The following is a 23,184-nucleotide window of genomic DNA, read 5'->3' as shown; positions in this document are numbered from 1 at the left end:
CACTCTAAAGCTTCGAAAACTGTTTGAATGGTGTCTGTGAGTGTAACAGAACTCATATGGCAGGCCAAAACCTGAGAAGATTCCATACAGGAAGTGCCCTGTCTGACAATTTGTTCTCCTTCTGTTGCATCTCTATCGAAAATACAGCATCTCTGCTGTAACGTGACATTTTCTAAGGCTTCCATTGGCTCTCAGAAGGCGCGCACATCACTGAGGACCTGAAATGGTCCACCCACACCGACAGTATATACAAGGTATTTAAGTTTTTTATTTTTAATACATTTGCTAAAATTTCCAAAAACCTGTTTTCGCTTTGTCATTATGGGGTATTGTGTGTAGATGGTGGGGTACTGGGCAGAGGCTGGCTAGTGGTGACTTTTTAACAGTCTGATGGCCTGGAGATAGAACGTGTTCTTCAGTCTCTCTGTCCCCTTTTAGATGGTAGTGGGTTGAACAGGCCATGGCTGGGGTGGCTGAGGTCCTTGATGGTCTACTTGACCTACTGTGACACCGGCTACTGTAGATGTCATGGAGGGCAGGTATTGTGCCCCCGGTGATGCGTTGGGCTGACTGCCCTTTGGAGAGCCCTGCGGCTGTGGATGGTGCAGTTAACGTACCAGACGGTGATATAGCCCGACAGAATGCTCTTAATGGTGCATCTGTAGAAGTTTGTGAGGATCTTAGTGGCCAAGCCAAATTTCTTCAGCCTCCTGTTGCACCTTCTTCACTACATAAGTATTCAGACCCTTTGCTATGAGACTTGTTTCTACACCTTGATTTGAGTCCACCTGTGGTAAATTCAATTGAATGGACATGATTTTGAAAGGCACACACCTGTCTATACTATATAAGGTATAGGCAGTTGACAGTGCATGTCAGAGCAACAACCAAGCCATGAGGTCGAGGGAGTTGTCCATAGAACTCTGAGACTGGATTGTGTTTAGGCACATATCTTGGGAAGTGTACCAAAAAAGGTCTGCAGCATTGAAGGTTGCCAAGAACACAGTGGCCTTCACCAATCTTAAATGGAAGAAGTTTGGAACCCCCAGGACTCTACCTAGAGCTGGCCGAAAGGAGCAATCGTGGGAGAAGGGCCTTGGTCAGGGAGGTGAACAAGAACCTGATGGTCACTTTGACAGAGCTCCAGAGTTCTTCTGTGGAGATGGGAGAACCTTCCAGAAGGACAACCATCTCTGCAGCACTCCACCAATCAGGCCTTTATGGAAGAGTGGCCAGATGGAAGCCACTCCTCGGTAAAAGGCATGACAGCCCGCTTGGAGTTTGCCAAAAGGCACCTAAACGACTTTCAGACCATGAGAAACAAGATTCTCTGGTCTGATGAAATCAAGATTGAACTCTTTGGCCTAAATGCCAAGTGTCTCATCTGGAGGAAACCTGGCACCAACTCTACAGTTAAGCTTGGTGGTGGCAGCATCATGATGTGGGGATGTTTTTTCAGCAGTAAATACAGGACCTCAGACTGGGGTGAAGGTTCACCTTCCAACAGCACAACAACCCTAAGCACACAGCCGCAGGAGTGGCTTCGGGACATGTATCTGAATGTCCTTGAGTGGCCCAGCCAGAGCCCAGACTTGAACCCGATCAAACATCTCTGGAGAGACCTGAAAATAGCTATGCAGCGACTCTCCCCATCCAACCTGACACAGCTTGAGGGGATCTGCAGAGATGAATGGGAGAAACTCCCGAAATACAGGTGTGTCAAGCTTGTAGCGTCATACCCAAGAAGACTCAAGGCTGTAATCATTGCCAAAGGGGATTCAACAAAGTACTGAGTAAAGAGTCTGAATACTTATGTAAATTTGATATCATTTTTTTTTTTTTATATATATTATTATTATGTTTATTTATTTTTTTTACCTGTTTTTACTTTGTCATTATGGGGTATTGTGTGTAGATTGATAAGGATTTTTTTTTCAATACATTTTAGAATAAGGCTGTAACGTAACAAAATGTGGAAAAAGTCTATGCACTGTACATATATAATTATATTCTGGTCTCCGACATTGCTCACTATGATATTTCTAAATTTCTTTCTTCTGTTTTGGTTTTGCTGGTATTGTTTTGTATTTTTAGGTATTACTATTCTGTCGGAGCTAGGAACATAAGCATTTCGCTACACCCGTGAGAACATCTGCAAAATATGTGTAGGCGACCAATACAATTTGTTTTGAAGTCCTCAACTTCAAAGCTAGCTTACTGGATATACTCATTACTGCACTTGTTTGTTGTGATTGAATGACAAAGACAAACCCAAGAAACACCCACATCAACGGGGCCAAATCCCAAAGTGCTATCGCCCTTTATACACTGACATCAGCTTTAGGGAGCGATAATATAATGGCCAATTGTGGTTGCAAATGAGATCAGCTGTTCTGGTGAACTTAGCGCATATTGGTGGTTTAACGAGAGATCACCTCGCGTTGAGACAGTGCTCAATGTTGGTTGTAATTGGCCCACTATGGCTAAGAACCTCTTGAATCCTCTGACAATATAAAAGCGAAGGACAAAGAGCAAAAGAGTGACATGATATATATATATTTTTTAAGACAGAAACAAACAAAGTTCTCAACCCTCACCCAACAGACTCTGCCAGGGGTTTAGTAGAATCTTCAGACACAAACACATGACAGGCAAATCTCTGGTCAGCTGGGTGTTTTGTGATGAAGCCAAAGTACCTAAGGGGAAACCATACAAACCACACATAGGTAAAAAATAAATAAAAAAATACAGGGGTAAGAGGAGTGAACCCCAAGGGGGAACCAGGTTCCGGGAGTAAAATAATTAGACATTTAAAAATGCAGATTTTACAATGGAAGATTCCCAGAGTGATTCTCTTTCTCCATTTCCTCCACTGCCTGCATAACGACTCTCCCTCTTATTTGAATACGGTGAGCACGACTGACAAAATTTCATCCTGGTGCAGATACTTACTTGCTGTTCTTAGGGTGATATCCACAGAAGGAAACATTCTTCAACTGGAAGAAGTGGCTGCACTGGTTACTCTGTGATGACAGACAGACAGACAGACAGACAGACAGACAGACAGACACACACACACACACACACGCACACATCTATATTATAAACTAGTGCCGGATTTGCGTCCTTAAATTTTGGACTGACTTTCTTCATTTTTGGCTCAAAATAAGCGCATCGTTTGGGACCATGGGGTAGGCTACTTGATATTCCACTGCATTTTTTTTGAGGGGGGGTCAGTAACATTGGCAACTGTGATGTCACAATGAAATGCACACTACATATGAATGCATCATAATTCTTTGGTACAAACCTCATTGACCAAATTCTATGGCTCTGAAAAACAGGTGTTGGGGGTAAAAAAGTATCCACTCTCCATGTCAACAACTCTCTTTTGTCATGGAATTTGCTATCTGCATACACCACATCATCTGTAGGAGCTGTAGCTAGTGAACTTTATGATTTGCCAATTAGATTAGATATTAAAACAAATCATAGCCTTAATGTCAACAAAGAACCCACTGATGGTTACATAGCTTGACTTCAGTTTAGGTGGGTACCGCTATTGCCAGATTCAATTCTCACTCTCCTCTATACAATACAACTAGATTATTATGTGTGGACTGCAATACACTGTAGTGCCCACACTGGAGCGTTATCAACCTTCTTTACTGGGAATATTCCCCTAGTGTGATCTTGCTGGTCAGAGGTTTGGATAAAAAACCTCCATGTATCTAGTCTTGTAAGCTAGACACAATGTCTTGTAGTCGTACTTTGGTCCAAACTAAACTGCTGTCTTTCTAACATGCGCTGAAGGTGTGCCTGAAGAAGTGTGTGTGTGTGTGTGTGTGTGTGTGTGCGTGTGCGTGCGTGCGATGCAAATGCAGGTGTAGAGTGTGTACGTGTGTGTGCAGAAATCTGAGTGTCTGTCTGTGTACCTGTCCTGTTTGTGTGGTGTGTGCGTGCGTGTATGTGTACAACGTGTGTATTTTAGTGTGAAAGTCTTACTCTGTCAGAGGCATAGTAGTCATCCTGGACTAGGAGCTTCACGCCTTTCACGTTGATCTCAAGGATACAAGACGAAGGTGGGTTATACTGCACTGTCATCCTCCTATTGGTGGCAATCTGGTGGCAATCAAAACAGCATCAGCATCCCTTGAAAAAAGCAGCAGCTGAAATGTCAGGCCTGGTTTAGATATTCAATGTATATGTAAAAAAAAACGTATTCTATAATTGGAATTTAAACCGTGAACAGGGAAAGGAGACATAGGAAAGAGGTGGGTTATTAGTCTTAAAATTCTAGTGGCATCTCAGCTAGAAGTATACACTATATATACAAAAGTATGTGGATACCCCTTAAAATTAGTGGATTCAGCTATTTGAGCCACACCCGTTGCTGACCATAAACAAAACATTGGCAGTAGAATGACCTTACTGAAGAGCTCAGTGACTTTCAACGTGGCACCATCATAGGATGCCACCTTTCCAACAAGTCAGTTTGTTGAATTTCTGCCCTGCTAGAGCTGCCCCGGTCAACTGCAAGTGCTATTATTGTAAAGTGGGAACATCTAGGAGCAACAACGTCTCAGCGAAGTGGTAGGCCACACAAGCTCACAGAACAGGACTGCTGAGTGTAAAAATTGTCTGTCCTCTGGAAGCAACGCCTGCACAAGAGCTTCATGAAATATGTTTCCATGGTCGAGCAGCCGCACCAAAGCCTAAGATCACCATGTGCAATGCCAAGCATCAGCTGGAGTGGAATGAAGCTCGCCGCCATTGGACTCTGGAGCAGTGGAAATGTGTTCTGTGGAGTGATGAATCATGCTTCACCATCTGGCAGTCCAACAGACGAATCTAGGGTTGGTGGATGCCAGGAGAACGCTACCTGCCCCAATGCATAGTGCCAACTGTAAAATTCTGTGGAGGAGGAATAATGATCTCGGACTGTTCATGGTTCTGGCTAGGCCCCATAGTTCCAGTGAAGGGAAATCTTAATGGAACAGCATACATTGACATTCTAGACGATTCTGTGCTTCCAACTTTGTGGCAACATTTTGGAGAATGTCCTTCCCTTGCCTGTTTCAGCATGACAATGCCCCCGTGCCCAAAGCAAGGTCCATACAGAAATGGTTTGTCGAGATTGGTGTGGAAGAACTTGAATGGCCTTCACAGAGACCTGACCTCAACCCCATCAAAAACCTTTGGGATGAATTGGAACGCCGACTGCAAGCCAGGCCTTATCGCCCAACATCACTGTCCAACCTCACTAATGCCTAGTTAAATAAAGGTTAAATAAATAAATAATGCTCTTGTGGCTGAATTGAAGCAAGTCCCCACAGCAATGTTCCAACATCTAGTGGAAAGCCTTCCCAGAAGAGTGGAGGCTGTTATAGCAGCCAACGGTGACCAAGTTCATACTAATGCCCATGATTTTGTAATGAGATGTTCGACGAGCAGGTGTACACATACTTTTCAAATCAAATTTGATTTGTCACATGCACTGAATACAACAGGTGTTACCTTACAGTGAACTGCTTACTTACAAGCCCTTCACCAACAATGCAGTTTTAAGAAAAATACCCCCCAAAATAAGAAATGAAACTAACAAATTATTAAAGAGCAGCAGTATAATAACAATATATACAGGGGGTACCGGTACAGAGTCAATGTGTGGGGGCACCGGTTAGTCGAGGTAATTGAGGTAATGTGGGTAGAGTTATTAAAGTGACTTATGCATAGATAATAACAGAGTAGCAGCAGGTAAAAGAGAGGGGGGCAATGTAAATAGTCTGGGTAGCCATTTGATTAGATGTTCAGGAGTCTTATGGCTTGGGGGTAGAAGCTGTTTAGAAACCTCTTGGACCTTGACTTGGCATTCTGGTACCGCTTGCCGTGCATTAACAGAGAGAACAGTCTATGACTAGGGTGGCTGGAGTCTTTGAAATTTTTTAGGTCCTTCCTCTGACACTGCCTTGTATAGAGGTCCTGGATGGCAGGAAGCTTGGCCACAGTGATGTACTGGACCGTACGCACTACCCTTTGTAGTGCCTTGCGGTCAGAGGCCAAGCAGTTGCCATACCAGGCAGTGATGCAACCAGTCAGGATGGTATAGCTGTAGAACCTTTTGAGGATCTGTGGACCCATGCCAAATCTTTTCATTCTCCTGAGGGGGAATAGGTTTTGTCATGCCCTCTTCACGACTGTCTCGGTGTGATTGGACCATGATAGTTTGTTGGTGATGTGGATCCCAAGGAACTTGAAGCTCACAACCTGCTCCACTACAGCCCGGTCGATGAGAATGGGGGTGTGCTCGGTCCTCCTTTTCCTGTAGTCCACAATCATCTCCTTAGTCTATATCATGTTGAGGGAGAGGTTGTTGTCCTGGCACCACACGGCCAGGTCTCTGACCTCCTCCTTATATGCTGTCTCGTCGTTGTTGGTGATCAGGCCTACCCCTGTTGTGTCATCGGCAAACTTAATGATGGTGTTGGAGTTGTGCCTGGCCATGCAGTCATGAGTGAACAGGGAGTACAGGAGGGGAGTGAGCACGCACCCCTGAGGGGCCTCCGTGTTGAGGATCAGCGTGGCGGATGTGTTGTTACCTACCCTTACCACCTGGGGGCAGCCCGTCAGGATGTCCAGGATCCAGTTGCAGAGGGAGATGTTTAGTCCCAGGATCCTTAGCTTAGTGATGAGCTTTAAGGGCACTATGGTGTTGAACGCTGAGCTTTAGTCAATGAATAGCATTCTCACATAGGTGTTCCTTTTATCCAGTTGTGATTGGGCAGTGTGGAGTGCAATATAGATTGCATCATCTGTGGATCTGTTGGGGCGGTTTGCAAATTGGAGTGGGTCTAGGGTTTCTGGGATAATGGTATTGATGTGAACCATGACCAGCCTTTCAAAGCACTTCATGGCTACAGACGTGACTGCTACAGGTCGGTAGTGTCATGACTTGTCCTCCTGGATGGAGATCTAAGGTGCTGGCTAATTAAAGGTTTCATACAAGCGTAAACATATATACATTGCAATTACTTTTGAATGAGTGGTCGTTCATGTGCAAAGTATTCACATTCCCATGAGTGTATCATTCAACTGTATGTACGATAGTTGAATTCCTTGGCCTCTCCTTCTCCCGCTCTTTCTTTCCTCACCCCTTTCTTTGTGTAACAAGCCGTCATATCAGGTTAGTCCACTAGGGACTTTTCATTGCATTATGCTAGTAATCAATGTATAATCTATACTGTGTGTGTTTTGTAATTCTGTGTGATTATTTAGTTAGTAAATAAATAATTAAGCCTAATTTGTGTATTGCTGAATCATCATTTAAACTAGGGTTTGTGCAGATTTTAAGTCAACGATGTTGTCACGTCCTGACCATATACTTAGGTTTTTTTGTATTATATTTGGTCAGGACGTGGCAGTTATGTTTGGTTATGGTATAGTGGGGTTGTGAGTGTTGGGGTAGGTTCTAGGTTAGGTATTTCTATGTGGAGTTTAGTGAGTATGTTTGTTTGGTTAATTGGGGTTGGGACTCTCAGTTGAAGGCAGGTGTTGTCTATCTGCCTTTGATTGAGAGTCCCATATAGTGGGGTGTGTTTGTTTGATTTTTGTGGGTAATTGTAATTTTGCACTGTGTTTCGTTTCACCTGTGAAACTGTCACCTTTCTCCTCTGCGTGTTTATTTTGTTTTGTCGTTTCCATCTAAAATAAAGATGATGTGGAACAGTCAACCTGCTGCGTATTGGTCATCGAGTGATTTCGACATATCTTCCGATGAGGGAGAATACGAGGAACGTGACAGAATTACCCACCGACAACGGACCAAGCAGCAGAGGAAGGAGCAGCACAAGGAGAGGCACCAGGAGAAAGGCTATCTGGAGTCATGGACTTGGGAGGAAATCCTGGACGGGAAAGGACCATGGACTCAAGCTGGGGATTATCGCCGCCCACAGTGGGAGATCGAGGCGGCGAGAGCTGAGAGGCGCTGGTATGAGGAGAGGGAGCGCAACGGACACGGGAGGCAGCCCCACAATTTTTTTTGGGGGGGGCACACGGGGAGATTGGCGGAGTCAGGTGGTAGACCTAAGCCAACTCCCCGTGCTTACCGGAAGCAGCGTGGTACTGGTAAGACACCGTGTTATGCCGTGGAGTGCACGGTGTCCCCAGTGCACGTTCAAAGCCCGGTGCGCTACATACCAGCCCCCCGCAAGTGCCATGCGAGTGCAGGCATCGAGCCAGGGCGGATGGTGCCAGCTCAGCGCGTCTGGTCTCCAGTGCGCCTCCTCGGTCCAGGTTATCCTGCGCCGGCGTTGCGCACTGTGTCTCCAGAGCGCTGGGAGGGTCCAGTTCGCCCAATGCCTGCTCTCCGCCCGTGCCGGGCCAAAGTGGGCATTCAGCCTGGAGTGTGGGTAAAGAGTGTCCGTACCAGAACTCCAGTGCTCCCCCACAGCCCGGTTTATCCTGTGCCTCCTCCTCGGACCAGGCCTCCAGTGGGTCTCCCCCTCCTGGTTCATCCTGTGCCACCTCCCAGGACCAGGCCTTCAGTGGGTCTCCCCATCCTGGTTCATCCTGTGCCACCTCCCAGGACCAGGCCTCCAGTGGGTCTCCCCATCCTGGTTCATCCTGTGCCACCTCCCAGGACCAGGCCTTCAGTGGGTCTCCCCAGCCTGGTGAGTCCTGTGCCACCTCCCAGGACCAGGCCTTCAGTGGGTCTCCCCAGCCTGGTGAGTCCTGTGCCACCTCCCAGGACCAGGCCTTCAGTGGGTCTCCCCATCCTGGTTCATCCTGTGCCACCTCCCAGGACCAGGCCTTCAGTGGGTCTCCCCAGCCTGGTGAGTCCTGTGCCACCTCCCAGGACCAGGCCTTCAGTGGGTCTCCCCATCCTGGTTCATCCTGTGCCACCTCCCAGGACCAGGCCTCCAGTGGGTCTCCCCATCCTGGTCCGTCCTGTGCCACCTCCTCGGACCAGGCCTCCAGTGGGTCTCCCCATCCTGGTTCATCCTGTGCCACCTCCCAGGACCAGGCCTTCAGTGGGTCTCCCCATCCTGGTTCATCCTGTGCCACCTCCCAGGACCAGGCCTTCAGTGGGTCTCCCCAGCCTGGTGAGTCCTGTGCCTGTGCCCAGGGCCAGGCATCCATCATGTCTCCCCAGCCTGGTGAATCCTGGGTCAGGGCCGTCGGAGGATCCGACACCGGGGTGCGGCCCAGAGGATCCGACACCGGGGTGCGGACCAGAGTATCCGACAACCTCTTGCGACCCGGGACTGAGGGGAGCTGCCTGTGACCCAGAACCGGGTGAGTCTGGTCACAATTCTAAAATAAAGTTGATTAACTATGACTGTGATGATTCTGCCTACAACCCAGAACCGAAGGAGTCTGCTTACAGCTTGGGACCGACGGAGTCGGCCCACGAACCAGAACCAAAGAAGTCTGCCTACTGTCCTAAGCCCAACAGGTCTGTCTACGGTCTGTTGGACAGTAGGCCAGAACCGGAGCCACCTCCAATAGAGGTGGGTTGGGGAGGGGGGGTGTAGCACTGTGCCGTCGTTGACGGCAGCCACCCTCCCTTCCCTCCCTTTAGTTAGGAGGTTAATTGTGTGTTGTTTTTTTTTGTTTTGTTTTTTTTCTGTTGGTTTTGTGCATTCAGTGTATGCACCTTTAGGGGGGGGTAATGTCACGTCCTGACCATATACTTAGGTTTTTTTGTATTATATTTGGTCAGGACGTGGCAGTTATGTTTGGTTATGGTATAGTGGGGTTGTGAGTGTTGGGGTAGGTTCTAGGTTAGGTATTTCTATGTGGAGTTTAGTGAGTATGTTTGTTTGGTTAATTGGGGTTGGGACTCTCAGTTGAAGGCAGGTGTTGTCTATCTGCCTTTGATTGAGAGTCCCATATAGTGGGGTGTGTTTGTTTGATTTTTGTGGGTAATTGTAATTTTGCACTGTGTTTCGTTTCACCTGTGAAACTGTCACCTTTCTCCTCTGCGTGTTTATTTTGTTTTGTCGTTTCCATCTAAAATAAAGATGATGTGGAACAGTCAACCTGCTGCGTATTGGTCATCGAGTGATTTCGACATATCTTCCGATGAGGGAGAATACGAGGAACGTGACAGATGTTCACTGTGGGGACGACGTCATCAATGCACTTATTCATGAAGCCAGTGACTGATGTGGTGTATCCTCAATACCATCGGAAGTATCCCGGAACATATTCCAGTCTGTGCTAGCAAAACAGTTATGTCGCTTAGCATCTGCTTCATCTGACCGCATTTTTATATGGACCGAGTCACTGGTGCTTCCTGCTTTAATTTTAGCTTGAAAGCAGGATTCGGGAGGATAGAATTATGGTCAGATTTGCCAAATGGAGGGTGAGGGAAAGCTTTGTACGTGTCTCTGTGTGTGGAGTAAATCTGGACTAGAGTTTTTTTCCCTCTGGTTGCACATTTAAGATGCTGGTAGAGATGAGGTAAAACGCATTTAAGTTTCCCTGAATTAAAGTTCCCGACCACTTGGAGCACCGCCTCTGGATGAGCGTTTTCCTGTTTGATTATGGCGGTATACAGCTCATTGAGAGCAGTCTTAATTCCAGCCTCGTTCTGTGGTGGTATGTAGACAGCTACGAAAAATACAGATGAAAACTCTCTAGGTAGATAGTGTGGTCTACAGCTTATCATGAGATACTCTACCTCAGGCGAGCAAAACCTTGAGACTTCCTTAGATATCGTGCACCAGGTGTTGTTTACAAATATACATAGACCACCCCCCATGTCTTACCAGAGGCTGCTGTCCTATCCTGCTGATACAGTGTGTAACCCGCCAGCTGTAAGTTAATCATGCCATCGTTCAGCCATGACTTGGTGAAACATAAGATATTACCGTTTTCAATGTCCCGTTGGTAGGATATACGTGCTTTTAGTTCGTCAAGTTTATTATCCAGCAGTTGTATGTTGGCCAATGGTACGGATGGCAAAGGCAGATTAGCCACTCGTCGGCGGATCCTCACAAGACACCCCGATCTCTTTCCACGATACCTCTTCCGTCTTTTTCTCCTGCGAATGACGGGGATGTGATGCCTGCTCCCGCTCTCCCTCTCTGGCGCTCGAGGGCACCAGGCTGCCTTTGATTGCGCACACCTGTCACCATCATTACGTGCATCAGCACTCATTGGACTCACCTGGACTCCTTCACGTTTTGATTGCCTTCCCTATATCTGTCTGTTTCCTCTGTTTCATCCCCGTGTCAGCATTATTGTCTGTTACGTTTCCCCTGTCCAGCCGCTGTCCATATTCTGTTCCTGTCCATGGTTATTAAATGTTCACTCTCTGTACCTGCTTCCTATCTCCAGCATCAATCCTTACAGGGGATGGGTGTCTGGAGTAAATCACTCTCGTCCGACTCATTAAAGAGAAATTGTTTGTCCATTTTAAAGTGAGTAATTGCTGTTCTGATTTCCAGAAGCTGGTTTCAGTCATAAGAGACAGTAGCAGCAACATTATGTACAAAATAAGTTACAAAATAGCACGGTTGGTTAAGATCCCTTGAAACGGCAGCCATCCTCTCTGGCACCATCTTATGAAAAGAAGCAAGTCCCAACAGCAATGTTCCAATATCTAGTGGAGAGCCTTCCCAGAAGAGTGGAGGCTGTTATAGCAGCCAAGGGGGGACCAACTCCATATTAATTCCCATGATTTTGGAATGAGATGTTCGACGAGCAGATGTACACATACTTTCGGTCATGTAGTGTAGCTATGAGCAATGGCTAATAACTCTTTTCAACCTGCCTCTGTCCTCTTTTCTTTTCTATCTTGTTTTAATGATTTCCTGTCTTAACCTTTCTAATTTGTAATCTCAGATTCTTCTCCTGTCAATGCTTGTTTGTGTAATACAGGGTTGGGGTCAATTCTGAATTGAGATGCGAATTGGTCTTTTAATTCCAATTCTATTCTTAAATTTGAATTTTGTTTTATTTGCCCACACCCTACAGGATATAGACTTTGAATTAATTTCTGAATTTCAACCCTAACCCTGGTGTAATAACATTCTATTTTCAATACTATTTTCTCCCCCATTATTTCCCATCTTCCTACTCACTCCATTTGTCTCTTCATCCATCTGTCTATTTCTCCCCCTCTCTCTCTCAGTTAAAGCTTATGATCTTCTTTGGTAATGTGCCAGTTGATATCTCTCTCATACTCTTTCTATCCTCTCACTCTTTCTTTCACAAGAAAACACACAGCACCTCCCATACCTTCTGCATAGCTGCACACAGAACATCGTTGCCTTTGTGGTAGGGCACTTGGACCGAGCCCAGGAATTTCATGTGATATCTGTCTACCCATTCACTGCTCTTCACTGTGGGAGAGAGAGAGAGAAAAATATTAACTATGGATGCTACAGTACATTTAAAGGCGCAATGTGTAGAAATAGCTCTGCCATTTCCTGGTTTCTAATGACAAAAACAATATATAATGTAGAGAATAATTGTACCATCAACAACTGTCATGGACCGCATAAAGATTTATCCTCACCGGTTTTTGTATATTGCAGCTTAGTAACTGCAACCACTTAACAATCCTCGAGATAAGCAACATTCCATCCTGTAACTAATCTGTAAGTATTCATATTCCTTGTTAATGTGTGTTTATGTTCTTATTATTTCACCATTTATTACTTTGTATGATGTTAAAAAGATCGCTTGCTAAAACGGGATCCGCTGATCCCATTGAAATGTATGGTGTTTAGCTTGGACGTTAGCTAGCCTCATTGCTATTAATGTTTCTCTCTTTAATCGTCATGCTAAACAGCATGGATGTGTGTGTATGCAAATGTGTATTTGTGTTAGTATGCTCACCTGGGTCCTACCTGTTTGGTCTATTTTGGTTCATCCTGGATGTTCACCTCCCTGTAAATTGCCCCATCTACAACAGACTATTGTAGCCTATACCTACCTTGTGAGACCTGTAAATCATTGTTCTCTCCTGCTGTTGTCCCAACATGTTATGTGTTACTGTTTAGCTTTGATACATCCAATTCTACATGTATCTATCTATATATGTGATAATATCATACTTACCTTTTTGCATGCTGTGCTTATAGTTTTTGTGCGTACACTTTTAGACTTGTGAAATTAAATCTTCAAATTATATCTCCAGCCTGGTTCTCGGAGGATTAGTGTTAAGAAAAGTTTAGCTGGCTATCTAGCTAAAGAAGCATTCATTGGAGCATGTCCTTAGTGAGAAGAGAAAAAATGATGTACTTTCATCTGTTTGAAGCTGGTGTACAGAACTGAAAGTAAAAAGACACAAAAATGAAACTTATGGAGGGGGAGCATAGAAATATTGTACATAGAACATATCTACTACTTATCAGACTTGCTTTCAATGAGAATGACATATCAACTCCCATTTCTATGTGAAATCTGTTGGTTCTTCCACAAAGCTACATAATGGACCTTTAAAGTGCTCTGAATGAAGATGGGTCAGCATTTAAGCCCTGCATACATAATAATGGGTTAGTGCTGGACAAGGTACTTTTAGCCCTTCCCTTATGTTCTACTCTGCCCACACTGTTTGTGTTCTGGGTCAATTTGATCAGTACAGTAAGTACATCAAGATCACAAATATAGGATTTTAACCTCCTCAAATGTATTTTATAGTAGCTTAGAGTGTCCTCTTTCATATGATTTTCCCCGAAGTTGATGGACCCAACTGTTCAAAAGTTAGAGCCAAATGTTTGATTACCGTACCAAAGTCATAAATCAATCACATTATGACATTTTATGACATTTATGACCTTTATAGCAAATGTTTTGCCAAACTTCAGATCACTGTTCCTCGGCCTCTGAACATCACAGGGAAAGCATACATATATCCTTGAGAATATATATCATCATGGATGGATTTTTAATTGCAGATAATACCATTTGTCTCTAGTACAAAAGTCAAGGTCAAATTTACTTCAATTTGACTTCAGATTAGTGTTGCTCAGCCTACGAGCATCATAGGGACATCATACATATATCTATGTGATCATCATGGTTGCACCATTCCTGTGCAGTAAGCAGTTTGTTTCTCTCTCTCATATATATATATATATGTATTTATATAGTTATCTAGACCAAGTTCAAGGTCAAATTGAGAATAAAATGTACCTAGAACATCATGTCACTATTCCGGTACCGGGTTTAATTTTTATTAGATTTGTTTAATTACATGTTTTGCAAGTTTGAGACCCATGGGTCATGGTTGAAAATGGCATAAAATAATTTTGTATTTGTTCTTGGTCAATTTGACCCGGAACAGAAGGGAAGAGTTAAAGTGCTCTACACAAGGTTGGCTCAATGCCAAGTACTGTAATGTGCATCAATATTTTCACCTATAGAGCTGTCAACACAATAGTGTTCTTTAAAGGGGCAATCTGCGACTGGTTACACACCATGATTTTAAAAACAGAGCAGGTTTTGGCCTCTCTCTTGTTAATGTCAGAAGTCTATTTCCAAAAATAGACATGATTTAAAATATGGGCCAAAACGACACATGCAGACGTAATGGTTTAATCAGAAACTTGGCTAAAGAAATCTGTGTCAAATAACTCAATTTCTACACGGTTTTTAGAACAGATTGGATGAGTAAAGACGGAGGGGTTGCAATTTATTTGAAATCCTGAGTTTAACACCTGAAATTATCTCGATTACCAAAGCCAAACATTTTGAATTGCTTGCGGTTAAAGTGAACATCTATAAGGACTCCCACATCATTGTAGTCGGCTACTGCAGACCGCCCTCGGCTTCAGGAGATGCGCTTAACTCTCTTTCTGATGTCCTGCACAGGCTAAAGGACTCTGAATTCATTATTTTAGGAGATTTGAAGTGGGACATGCTTACATCTGTATTGGACTCTTTTAAAGAACTGTGTGACTCTCTGAATCTCGCTCAATTAATTAATGCTGGCCTCACTACATATTCGTCACCGGACCCACTGGCTCCAGGTCATCTATAAGTCTCTGCTAGGTAAAGCTCCGCCTTATCTCATCTCACTGGTCACCATAACAACAACCACATGCTCCAGAAGGTATATCTCACTGGTCATCCCCAAAGCCAAAACCTCCTTTGGCCGCCTCTCCTTCCAGTTCTCTGCTGCCAATGACTGGAACGAAGTGCAAAAATCGCTGAAGTTGGAGACTTATATCTCCCTCACTAACTTTAAGCATCAGCTATCTGTGCAGCTTACCGATCGCTGCAGCTGTACACAGCCCATCTGTAAATAGCCCATCCAACTACCTACCTCATCCCCATATTGTTTTATTTACTTTTTTCTCTCTTTTGCACACCAGTATTTCTACTTGCACATCATCATCTGCACATCTATCACTCCAGTGTTAATTTGCTAAATTGCAATTACTTCGCTTCTATTTATTTCCTTACCTCCTTACGCAATTTGCACACACTGTATATAGACTTTTTCTATTGTGTTATTGACTGCACGTTTGTTTATTCCATGTGTAACTCTGTGTTGTTGTTTGTGTTGCACTGCTTTGCTTTATCTTGGCCAGGTCGCAGTTGTAAATGAGAACTTGTTCTCAACTGGCCTACCTGGTTAAATAAAGGTGAAATAAAAAATAAAAAAATGCGCCTACAAGACCGATTCCAGAATGCCTAACAAATCAACGCTATTGGACATTATTCTAACGAATACCCCTCACAAATATACATCGACTGGGATATTCTGTAATGATGTCAATGATCACTGTGCAATTGCTTGTGTTAGAAATACAAAAATGGCCAAAGCCACAACCTGTTGTATTTTTAAAAGAAATTTTAGACAGTTTGATGAGCAAGCGTTCTTACATGATCTGTACCATAATATTGACAGAGTAAGTCTGATTCCCAATGTTAACACTGCCTGGGACTATTTTTATATTACATTTGTGTCGATTTGCGATAAGCATGCCCCTGTGAAGAAATTTTGAATCAGTGGAAGGGACAATCCATGGTTTTCAGATAACTTGGCAGAATTAATTAGAAAGATAAATATATCTTGGGCTCAAGCTAGACATACAAATGCTCCTGTTGACTGGGCCTCCTTCAGAGCACTAAGAAACAAATGCACAGGATTGATCAGGAATTCCAAATCAGATTGCTATTTAAATGCAGTCACAGAGAACCTAAACAACCCTAGTGAGTTCTGGAAGCTAATCAAATCAGTGTCAGGTTCAAATGTACCCTCTGGCCTTCCTGATCATTTAATGATAGATTCTAATGAAGTGAAGGATAAAGCCAATATTGTAGGGGTTTTTAACAAGCACTTCATATCTGTTGGTTCCTCTAATGTAAGCTCTGTGAACCATTTTAACTTTGAGTCTGTTTCTTATACTGAGGTCTATAAAGCACTAAAGGCTATAGACACTAAAAAGTCTGCAGGTCCAGACAACCTGGACCCCGACCTCTCGTCTCTAAACTCCTTATCCTGACAAAAGTCTATGAATCCCTAGTGAACTCACAGTTAAAAAACGTATAATTGAAAAGAACATACTGAGCGGGGTTCAGTCTGGCTTTAGATCGGGGCACAGCACCAGAACTGCAGCTACGGCAGTGGCAAACGACATCATTAATGATCCTTTGTTTGGACCTCCACCCTGGACATGCGATCTTATCCCAGAGGCCGACCCAAAACAACACGGTCGCCGCAGGAGAGGCAGACGGAGCGGCCTGCTGGTCAGACTCAGAAGGCGAGCACACCATCCACCACTTCCTAGCATATTACTCGCCAGTGTCCAAACTCTTGATACCAAGGTTGACGAAATTAGGGCACGAGTTGCCTTCCAGAGAGACATCAGAGATTGTAACATTCTCTGTTTCACGGAAACATGGCTCACTCTGGATACGTTGTCAGAGCCGGTACAGCCACCCGGTTACCTTCAAGCATCGCGCTGACAGAAACAAACATTTCTCTGGTAAGAAGAAGGGCGGGGGTGTATGCTTTATGATTAACGACTCATGGTGTAATCACAACAACATACAGGAACTCAAGTCCTTTTGTTCACCTGACCTAGAATTCCTTACAATCAAATGCCGACCGCATTATCTTCCAAGAGAATTCTCTTCGATTATAGTCACAGCCGTGTATATCCCCCCAAGCAGATACCTCATCGGCCCTGAAAGAACTTCACTGGACTCCATGTAAACTGGAAACCATACATTTTGAGGCTGCATTTATTGTAGCTGGGGATTTTAACCGCAATTCAACGCAACTCAAACACGAGACGAATGTGGCAGGGGCTACAGTCAATCACGGATTAGAAAAAGACATATTCAACCAATCCCTATCCCAGTCTGTTGTCCCCACATAATTCAAGATGGCCACCATTGTTCCTGTTCCCAAGAAAGCTAAGGTAACTGAACTAAATGACGATTGCCCCATTGCACTCACTTCTGTCATCATGAAGTGCTTTGAGAGACTAATGAAGGATCATATCACCTCCACCCTACCTGATACCCTAGATCCACTCCAATTTGCTTACCCCCCTAATAGGTCCACTGACGATGCAATCGCCATCACACTGAACACTGCCCTATCCCATCTGGACAAGAGGAATACCTATGTAAGAATGCTGTTCATAGACCACAGCTCAGCATTTAACACCATAGTACCCTGAAAACTTGTCATTAAGCTCGAGACCCTGGGTCTCGACCTCGCCCTGTGCAACTGGGTCCTGGATTTTCTGACGGGCCGCCCCCAGGTGGTGAAGGTGGGAAACTACATCTCCACCCCGCTGATCCTCAACACTGGGGCTCCACAAGAGTGCGTTCTCAGCCCTTTCCTGTACTCTCTGTTCACCCATGACTGCGTGGCCATGCACACTTCCAACTCAATCATCAAGTTTGCAGACGACACTACAGTGGTAGGCCTGATTACCAACAACGACAAGACAGCCTACAGGGAGGAGGTGAGGGCCCTCGGAGTGGGGTGTCAGGAAAATAACCTCTCACTCAACTTCAACAAAACAAAGAAGATGATCGTGGACTACAGGAAACAGCAGAGGGAACCCCCCCCCACTGCAGTATTTGCACGGCCGGATAAAAAACGCCCCCGGTTTAAACTGGTTACTACTCCTGCCCAGAAACGAGAATATGCATATAATTAGTAGATTTGGATAGAAAACACTCTGAAGTTTCCAAAACTGTTAAAATAATGTCTGTGAGTATAACAGAACTCATATGGCAGGCAAAAACCTGAGAAAAATCCAACCAGGAAGTCGGAAATCTGATGTTTGTAGTTTTTCAAGTGAATTCCTATCCAATATACAGTGTATATGGGGTTAGATTGCACTTCCCAAGGCTTCCACTAGATGTCAACAGTCTTTAGAACGTTGTTTCAGGCTTCTATTGTGAAAGGGGAGCGAATAAGAGCTGTTTGAACCAGTGGTCTGGCTGAAAGCCTTGAGTTGTTGATCGCGCGCAGCCGTGAGCACGAGCTCCGTTCCCTTTCCTTTCTAATGACAAAGGAATTGTCCGGTTGGAATATTATTGAAGATTTATGATAAAAACATCCTAAAGATTGATTATATACATCGTTTGACATGTTTCTACGAACTATAATGAAACTTTTTTGACTTTTCGTCTGGACTTTGTGAGCGCGCTTTGTGCATTTGGATTGCTGGACTAAATGCGCAAACAAAAAGGAGGTATTTGGACATAAAAATGAACTTTATCGAACAAAACAAACATTTATTGTGGAACTGGGATTCCTAGGAGTGCATTCTGATGAATATCATCAAAGGTAAGTCAATATTTCTAACACTATTTCTGACTTTTGTTGACTCCACAACATGACAGGTATCTGTATGGCTTGTTTTGGTGGCTGACTGCTGTACTCAGATTATCGCATGGTGTGCTTTCACCGTAAAGCTTTTTTGAAATCTGACACAGCGGTTGCATTAAGGAGAAGTTTATCTATAATCCTATGCATAACACTTGTATCTTTATTAAACAAAGTTTATGATGAGTATTTCTGTAAATTGATGTGGCTCTCTGCAAAATCATCGGATGTTTTTTAGAGGCCAAACATTACTGAACATAACGCGTCAATGTAAACTGAGATTTTTGGATATAAATATGAACTTTATCGAACAAAACATACATGTATTGTGTAACATGAAGTCCTATGAGTGCCATCTGATGAAGATCATCAAAGGTTAGTGATTAATTTTATCTCTATTTCTGCTTTTTGTGACTCCTCTCTGGCTGGAAAATGTCTGTATGTTTTTTTGTGACTAGGCGTTGACCAAACATAATCGTATGATATGCTTTCACTGTAAAGCCTTTTTGAAATCAGACACTGTGGCTGGATTAACAAGACGTTTATCTTTAAAACGGTGTATAATATTTGTATGTTTGAGGAATTTTTATTATGAGATTTCTGTTGTTTTGAATTTGGCGCCCTGCAATTTCACTGGCTGTTGTCGAGGTGGGACGCTAGCAGAAGAAGCTAACAGAAATTGAATAATGTGTCCCTGAACAAAGGGGGGGTCAAAATCAAAAGTCACAGGATCTGGTGTGGCCACCAACTGCATTAAGTACTGCAGTGCATCTTCTCCTCATGGACTGCACAAGATTTGCCAGTTCTTGCTGTGAGATGTTACCCCACTCTTCCACCAAGGCACCTGCAAGTTCCCAGACATTTCTGGGGGGAATGGCCCTAGCCCTCACCCTCCGATCCAACAGGTCCCAGACGTGCTTAACCTCTTGGGGCTAGGTGGGACGCTAGCGTGCCACCCGTGGTGCACTCCATCAACAGCAGGTGCATTTCAAGAGCGGCAAATTTGAATCCAAATAAATGTCAAAATTCAAATTTTTCAAAAATACAACTATGTTACACCATTTGAAAGATAAACATCTCCTTAATCTAACCACGTTTTACGATTTCAAAAAGGTTTTACGGCGAAAGCATAAATTTAGAGTATGTTAGGACAGTACATTTACAAGAGTTGTGTGTAATGTTTTGTCAAGTCAAAGACAGGGTCACCAAAACCATAAAACCAGCTAAAATGATACACTAACCTTTTACAATCTCCATCAGATGACACTCCTAGGACATTATGTTAGACAATGCATGCATTTTTAGTTCTATCAAGTTCATATTTATATACAAAAACAGCGTTTTACTATGGCATTGATGTTGAGGAAATCGTTTCCCTCCAATAACCGGCAGTCAAGTCAGCGTCACAAATTAAATAATTAAAATTAGAAAACATTGGTAAAATATTATATTGTCATTTAAAGAATTATAGATTTACATCTTTTGAACGCAATCAACTTGCCAGATTTAAAAATAACCTTACTGGGAAATCACACTTTGCAATAATCTGAGCACTGTGCCCAGAAAAATACGCGTTGCGATACAGACTAGACGTCATGTTGGGGAGATCTAAAATCGAAAATACTATGTAAATAATCCATTACCTTTGATTCTCTTCATCAGATGTCACTTCCAGGTATCACAGGTCCATAACGAATGTAGTTTTGTTCAAAAAAGCTCATCATTTATGTCCAAAAATCTCCGTCTCGTTAGCACATGATGTAAGCCAGCCGGACTTCTCGTCATGAACGAGGGGAAAAAATATATTTCCGTTCGTTCAAACATGTCAAACGTTGTATAGCATAAATCATTAGGGCCTTTTTTAACCAGAACATGAATAATATTCAAGGTGGACGAATGCATAGCCTTTTATAACGTATTGGAACGAGGGTACCCAACATGAAGTAGCGCGCCAGGTGTCTAATGGGACATCACCGTTCCATGGCTCTTGTTCGGTCAGATCTCCCTCCAGAAGACTCAAAACACTTTGTAAAGGCTGGTGACATCTAGTGGAAGCAATAGGAAGTGCCAAAATATTCCTAAACCCCTGTGTTTTTCAATGGGATAGGTTTGAAGTCAATACAACACATCAGGTATCCACTTCCTGTCAGAAAATGTCTCAGGGTTTTGCCTGCCAAATGAGTTCTGTTATACTCACAGACACCATTCAAACAGTTTTGGAAACTTTAGAGTGTTTTCTATCCATATATAATAAGTATATGCATATTCTAGTTACTGGGTAGGATTAGTAACCAGATTAAATCGGGTACATTTTTTTTATCCAGACGTGCAAATGCTGCCCCCTAGACCCAACAGGTTAATAGGATTGAGATCCGGGCTCTTCGCTGGCCATGGCAGAACAATGACATTCCTGTCTTGCAGGAAATCATGAGCAGTATGGCTGGTGGGATTGTCATGCTGGAGGATCATGTCAGGATGAGCCTGCAGGAAGGGTACCACATGAGGGAGGAGGATGTCTTCCCTGTAACGCACAGCATTGAGATTGCCTACAATGACAACAAGCTCAGTCCGATGATGCTGTGACACACCGCCCCAGACCATGATGGACCCTCCACCTCCAAATCGATCCCACTCCAGAGTACAGGCCTTGATGTAACGCTCATTCCTTCGACGATAAACGCGAAACCCATCAGCGATGGTGGGTTTGTGCCCATAGGCGACGTTGTTGCCGGTGATGTCTGGTAAGGCTTACAACAGGCCTACAAGCTCTTAGTCTAGCCTCTCTCAGCCTATTGCGGACCGTCTGAGCACTGATGGATCGGATTTTGCGTTCCTGGTGTAACTTGGGCAGTTGTTGTTGCCATCCTGTACCTGTCTCGCAGGTGTGATTTTCGGATGTACCGATCCTGTGCAGGTGTTGTTACACGTGGTCTGCCACTGCGAGGACGATCAGCTGTCCGTCCTGTCACCCTGTAGTGCTGTCTTAGGCGTCTCACAGTACGGACATTGCAATTTATTGCCCTGGCCTCATTTGCAGTCGTCATGCCTCCTTGCAGCATGCCTAAGGCACATTCACGCAGATGAGCAGGGACCCTGGGCATCTTTCTTTTGGTGTTTTTCAGAGTCAGTAGAAAGGCCTCTTTAGTGTCATAAGTTTTCATAACTGTGACCTTAATTACCTACCATCTGTAAGCTGTTAGTGTCTTAACGACCGTTCCACAGGTGCATGTTCATTAATTGTTTTTGGTTTATTGAACAAGCATGGGAAACAGTGTTTAAACCCTGTACAAAGAAGATCTGTGAAGTTATTTTGATGTTTACAAATTATCTTTGAAAGACAGGGTCCTGAAAAAGAGACACTTCTATTTTCGCTGAGTTTATATGCACATGATACAGTCATATATTTATATGCCCCTTCTCTGGTTCAGGCTGTTGAAAAGCTCCGGACTGCTTTTCAGTCACTGCAGGCCTTCCTTTATGGTCTCAAACTGGTCTTGAATGTACAAAAAAACTAAATTCATGATCTTTACCAGAGCTAGAACTCCTCCAGAGAACGTTAGCGTTGTCACATTTGGTGGCTTATCCATTGAAAAAGTGTCATCCTACAAATACCTAGGTATTTGATCGGACGACAAGTTGTCCTTTAAAGTTAATGTGGATCATCTTGTGACAACGCTTAAATTGAAATTGGATTTTTTATTTTCATAATAAGGTTTGCTTCCCATTTATGGCTAGAAAGAAGCTTGTTCAGGCCACTTTTCTCTCTCTAATTGATTATGGTGACTTGTTGTATATGCATGCAACCTCCTCTGTCTTACAGAGACTGGACTCTGTTTATCATGCATCCTTGCACTTTATTACAAAAGCCAAGTCACTCACCTACCACTGCACATTGCACCAAATGGTAGGTTGGACCTCACATTATATGCGCAGAAAGATACATTTGTATGTGTTCATCTACAAAGCCCTTTTGGGTAAACTCCATATTGCAAATGTACGGTCCCTTACTAGACGTCCGCAAATGTTTGTAAAATAGGCTGATGGCCTCAGGCCGTGCCCCAGGGCCAGATCTTCCGGGAAGTCATCAAATGAAGTATCTCGGACATTTGGTCTCCATTTTATGAAATTTGAAATTTTTGGTAATGTTTCCGCTCTTTTGGAAAATTCCACCAGATGGTGATTGGCTGCTTATTGTAAATGCACAAAACGGAAAAGACTTTGAAGACGAAACTCGGTGAGCACAGGTTTGGCCAAATGGGTTTTTAGCCCAGAAACAAGATGGCGTTGAGGCCTCAACGCTTTCTGAGTTAAGGCCCATTTTCTGGGATTAAAGGTCAAAAACGGTAATAGAGTGCTAATTGAACCTACGG

The 23,184-nt window shown here is 43.8% G+C and overlaps 1 protein-coding gene across 1 annotated transcript in view; it reads right to left on the bottom strand.

Moving 5' to 3' along the window:
* Nucleotides 1–23,184, bottom strand: part of LOC106587053 (C-Jun-amino-terminal kinase-interacting protein 1) — a 156,902-nt gene that overhangs the window by 5,747 nt on the left and 127,971 nt on the right. The window contains exons 9-12 of the mRNA XM_082969338.1: nucleotides 12,247–12,350; nucleotides 4,006–4,122; nucleotides 2,953–3,023; nucleotides 2,598–2,696 (exon numbers count right to left, since the gene is read on the bottom strand). Coding sequence (XP_082825464.1) covers nucleotides 2,598–2,696; nucleotides 2,953–3,023; nucleotides 4,006–4,122; nucleotides 12,247–12,350 — 391 coding nt within the window. The remainder of the gene's footprint in view (nucleotides 1–2,597; nucleotides 2,697–2,952; nucleotides 3,024–4,005; nucleotides 4,123–12,246; nucleotides 12,351–23,184) is intronic.

The sequence above is a fragment of the Salmo salar genome, chromosome 26, assembly GCF_965601325.2.
Source record: "Salmo salar chromosome 26, fSalSal1, whole genome shotgun sequence".
Lineage (NCBI taxonomy): Eukaryota > Metazoa > Chordata > Actinopteri > Salmoniformes > Salmonidae > Salmo > Salmo salar.
This window is presented reverse-complemented; position numbering and strand designations above follow the sequence as displayed.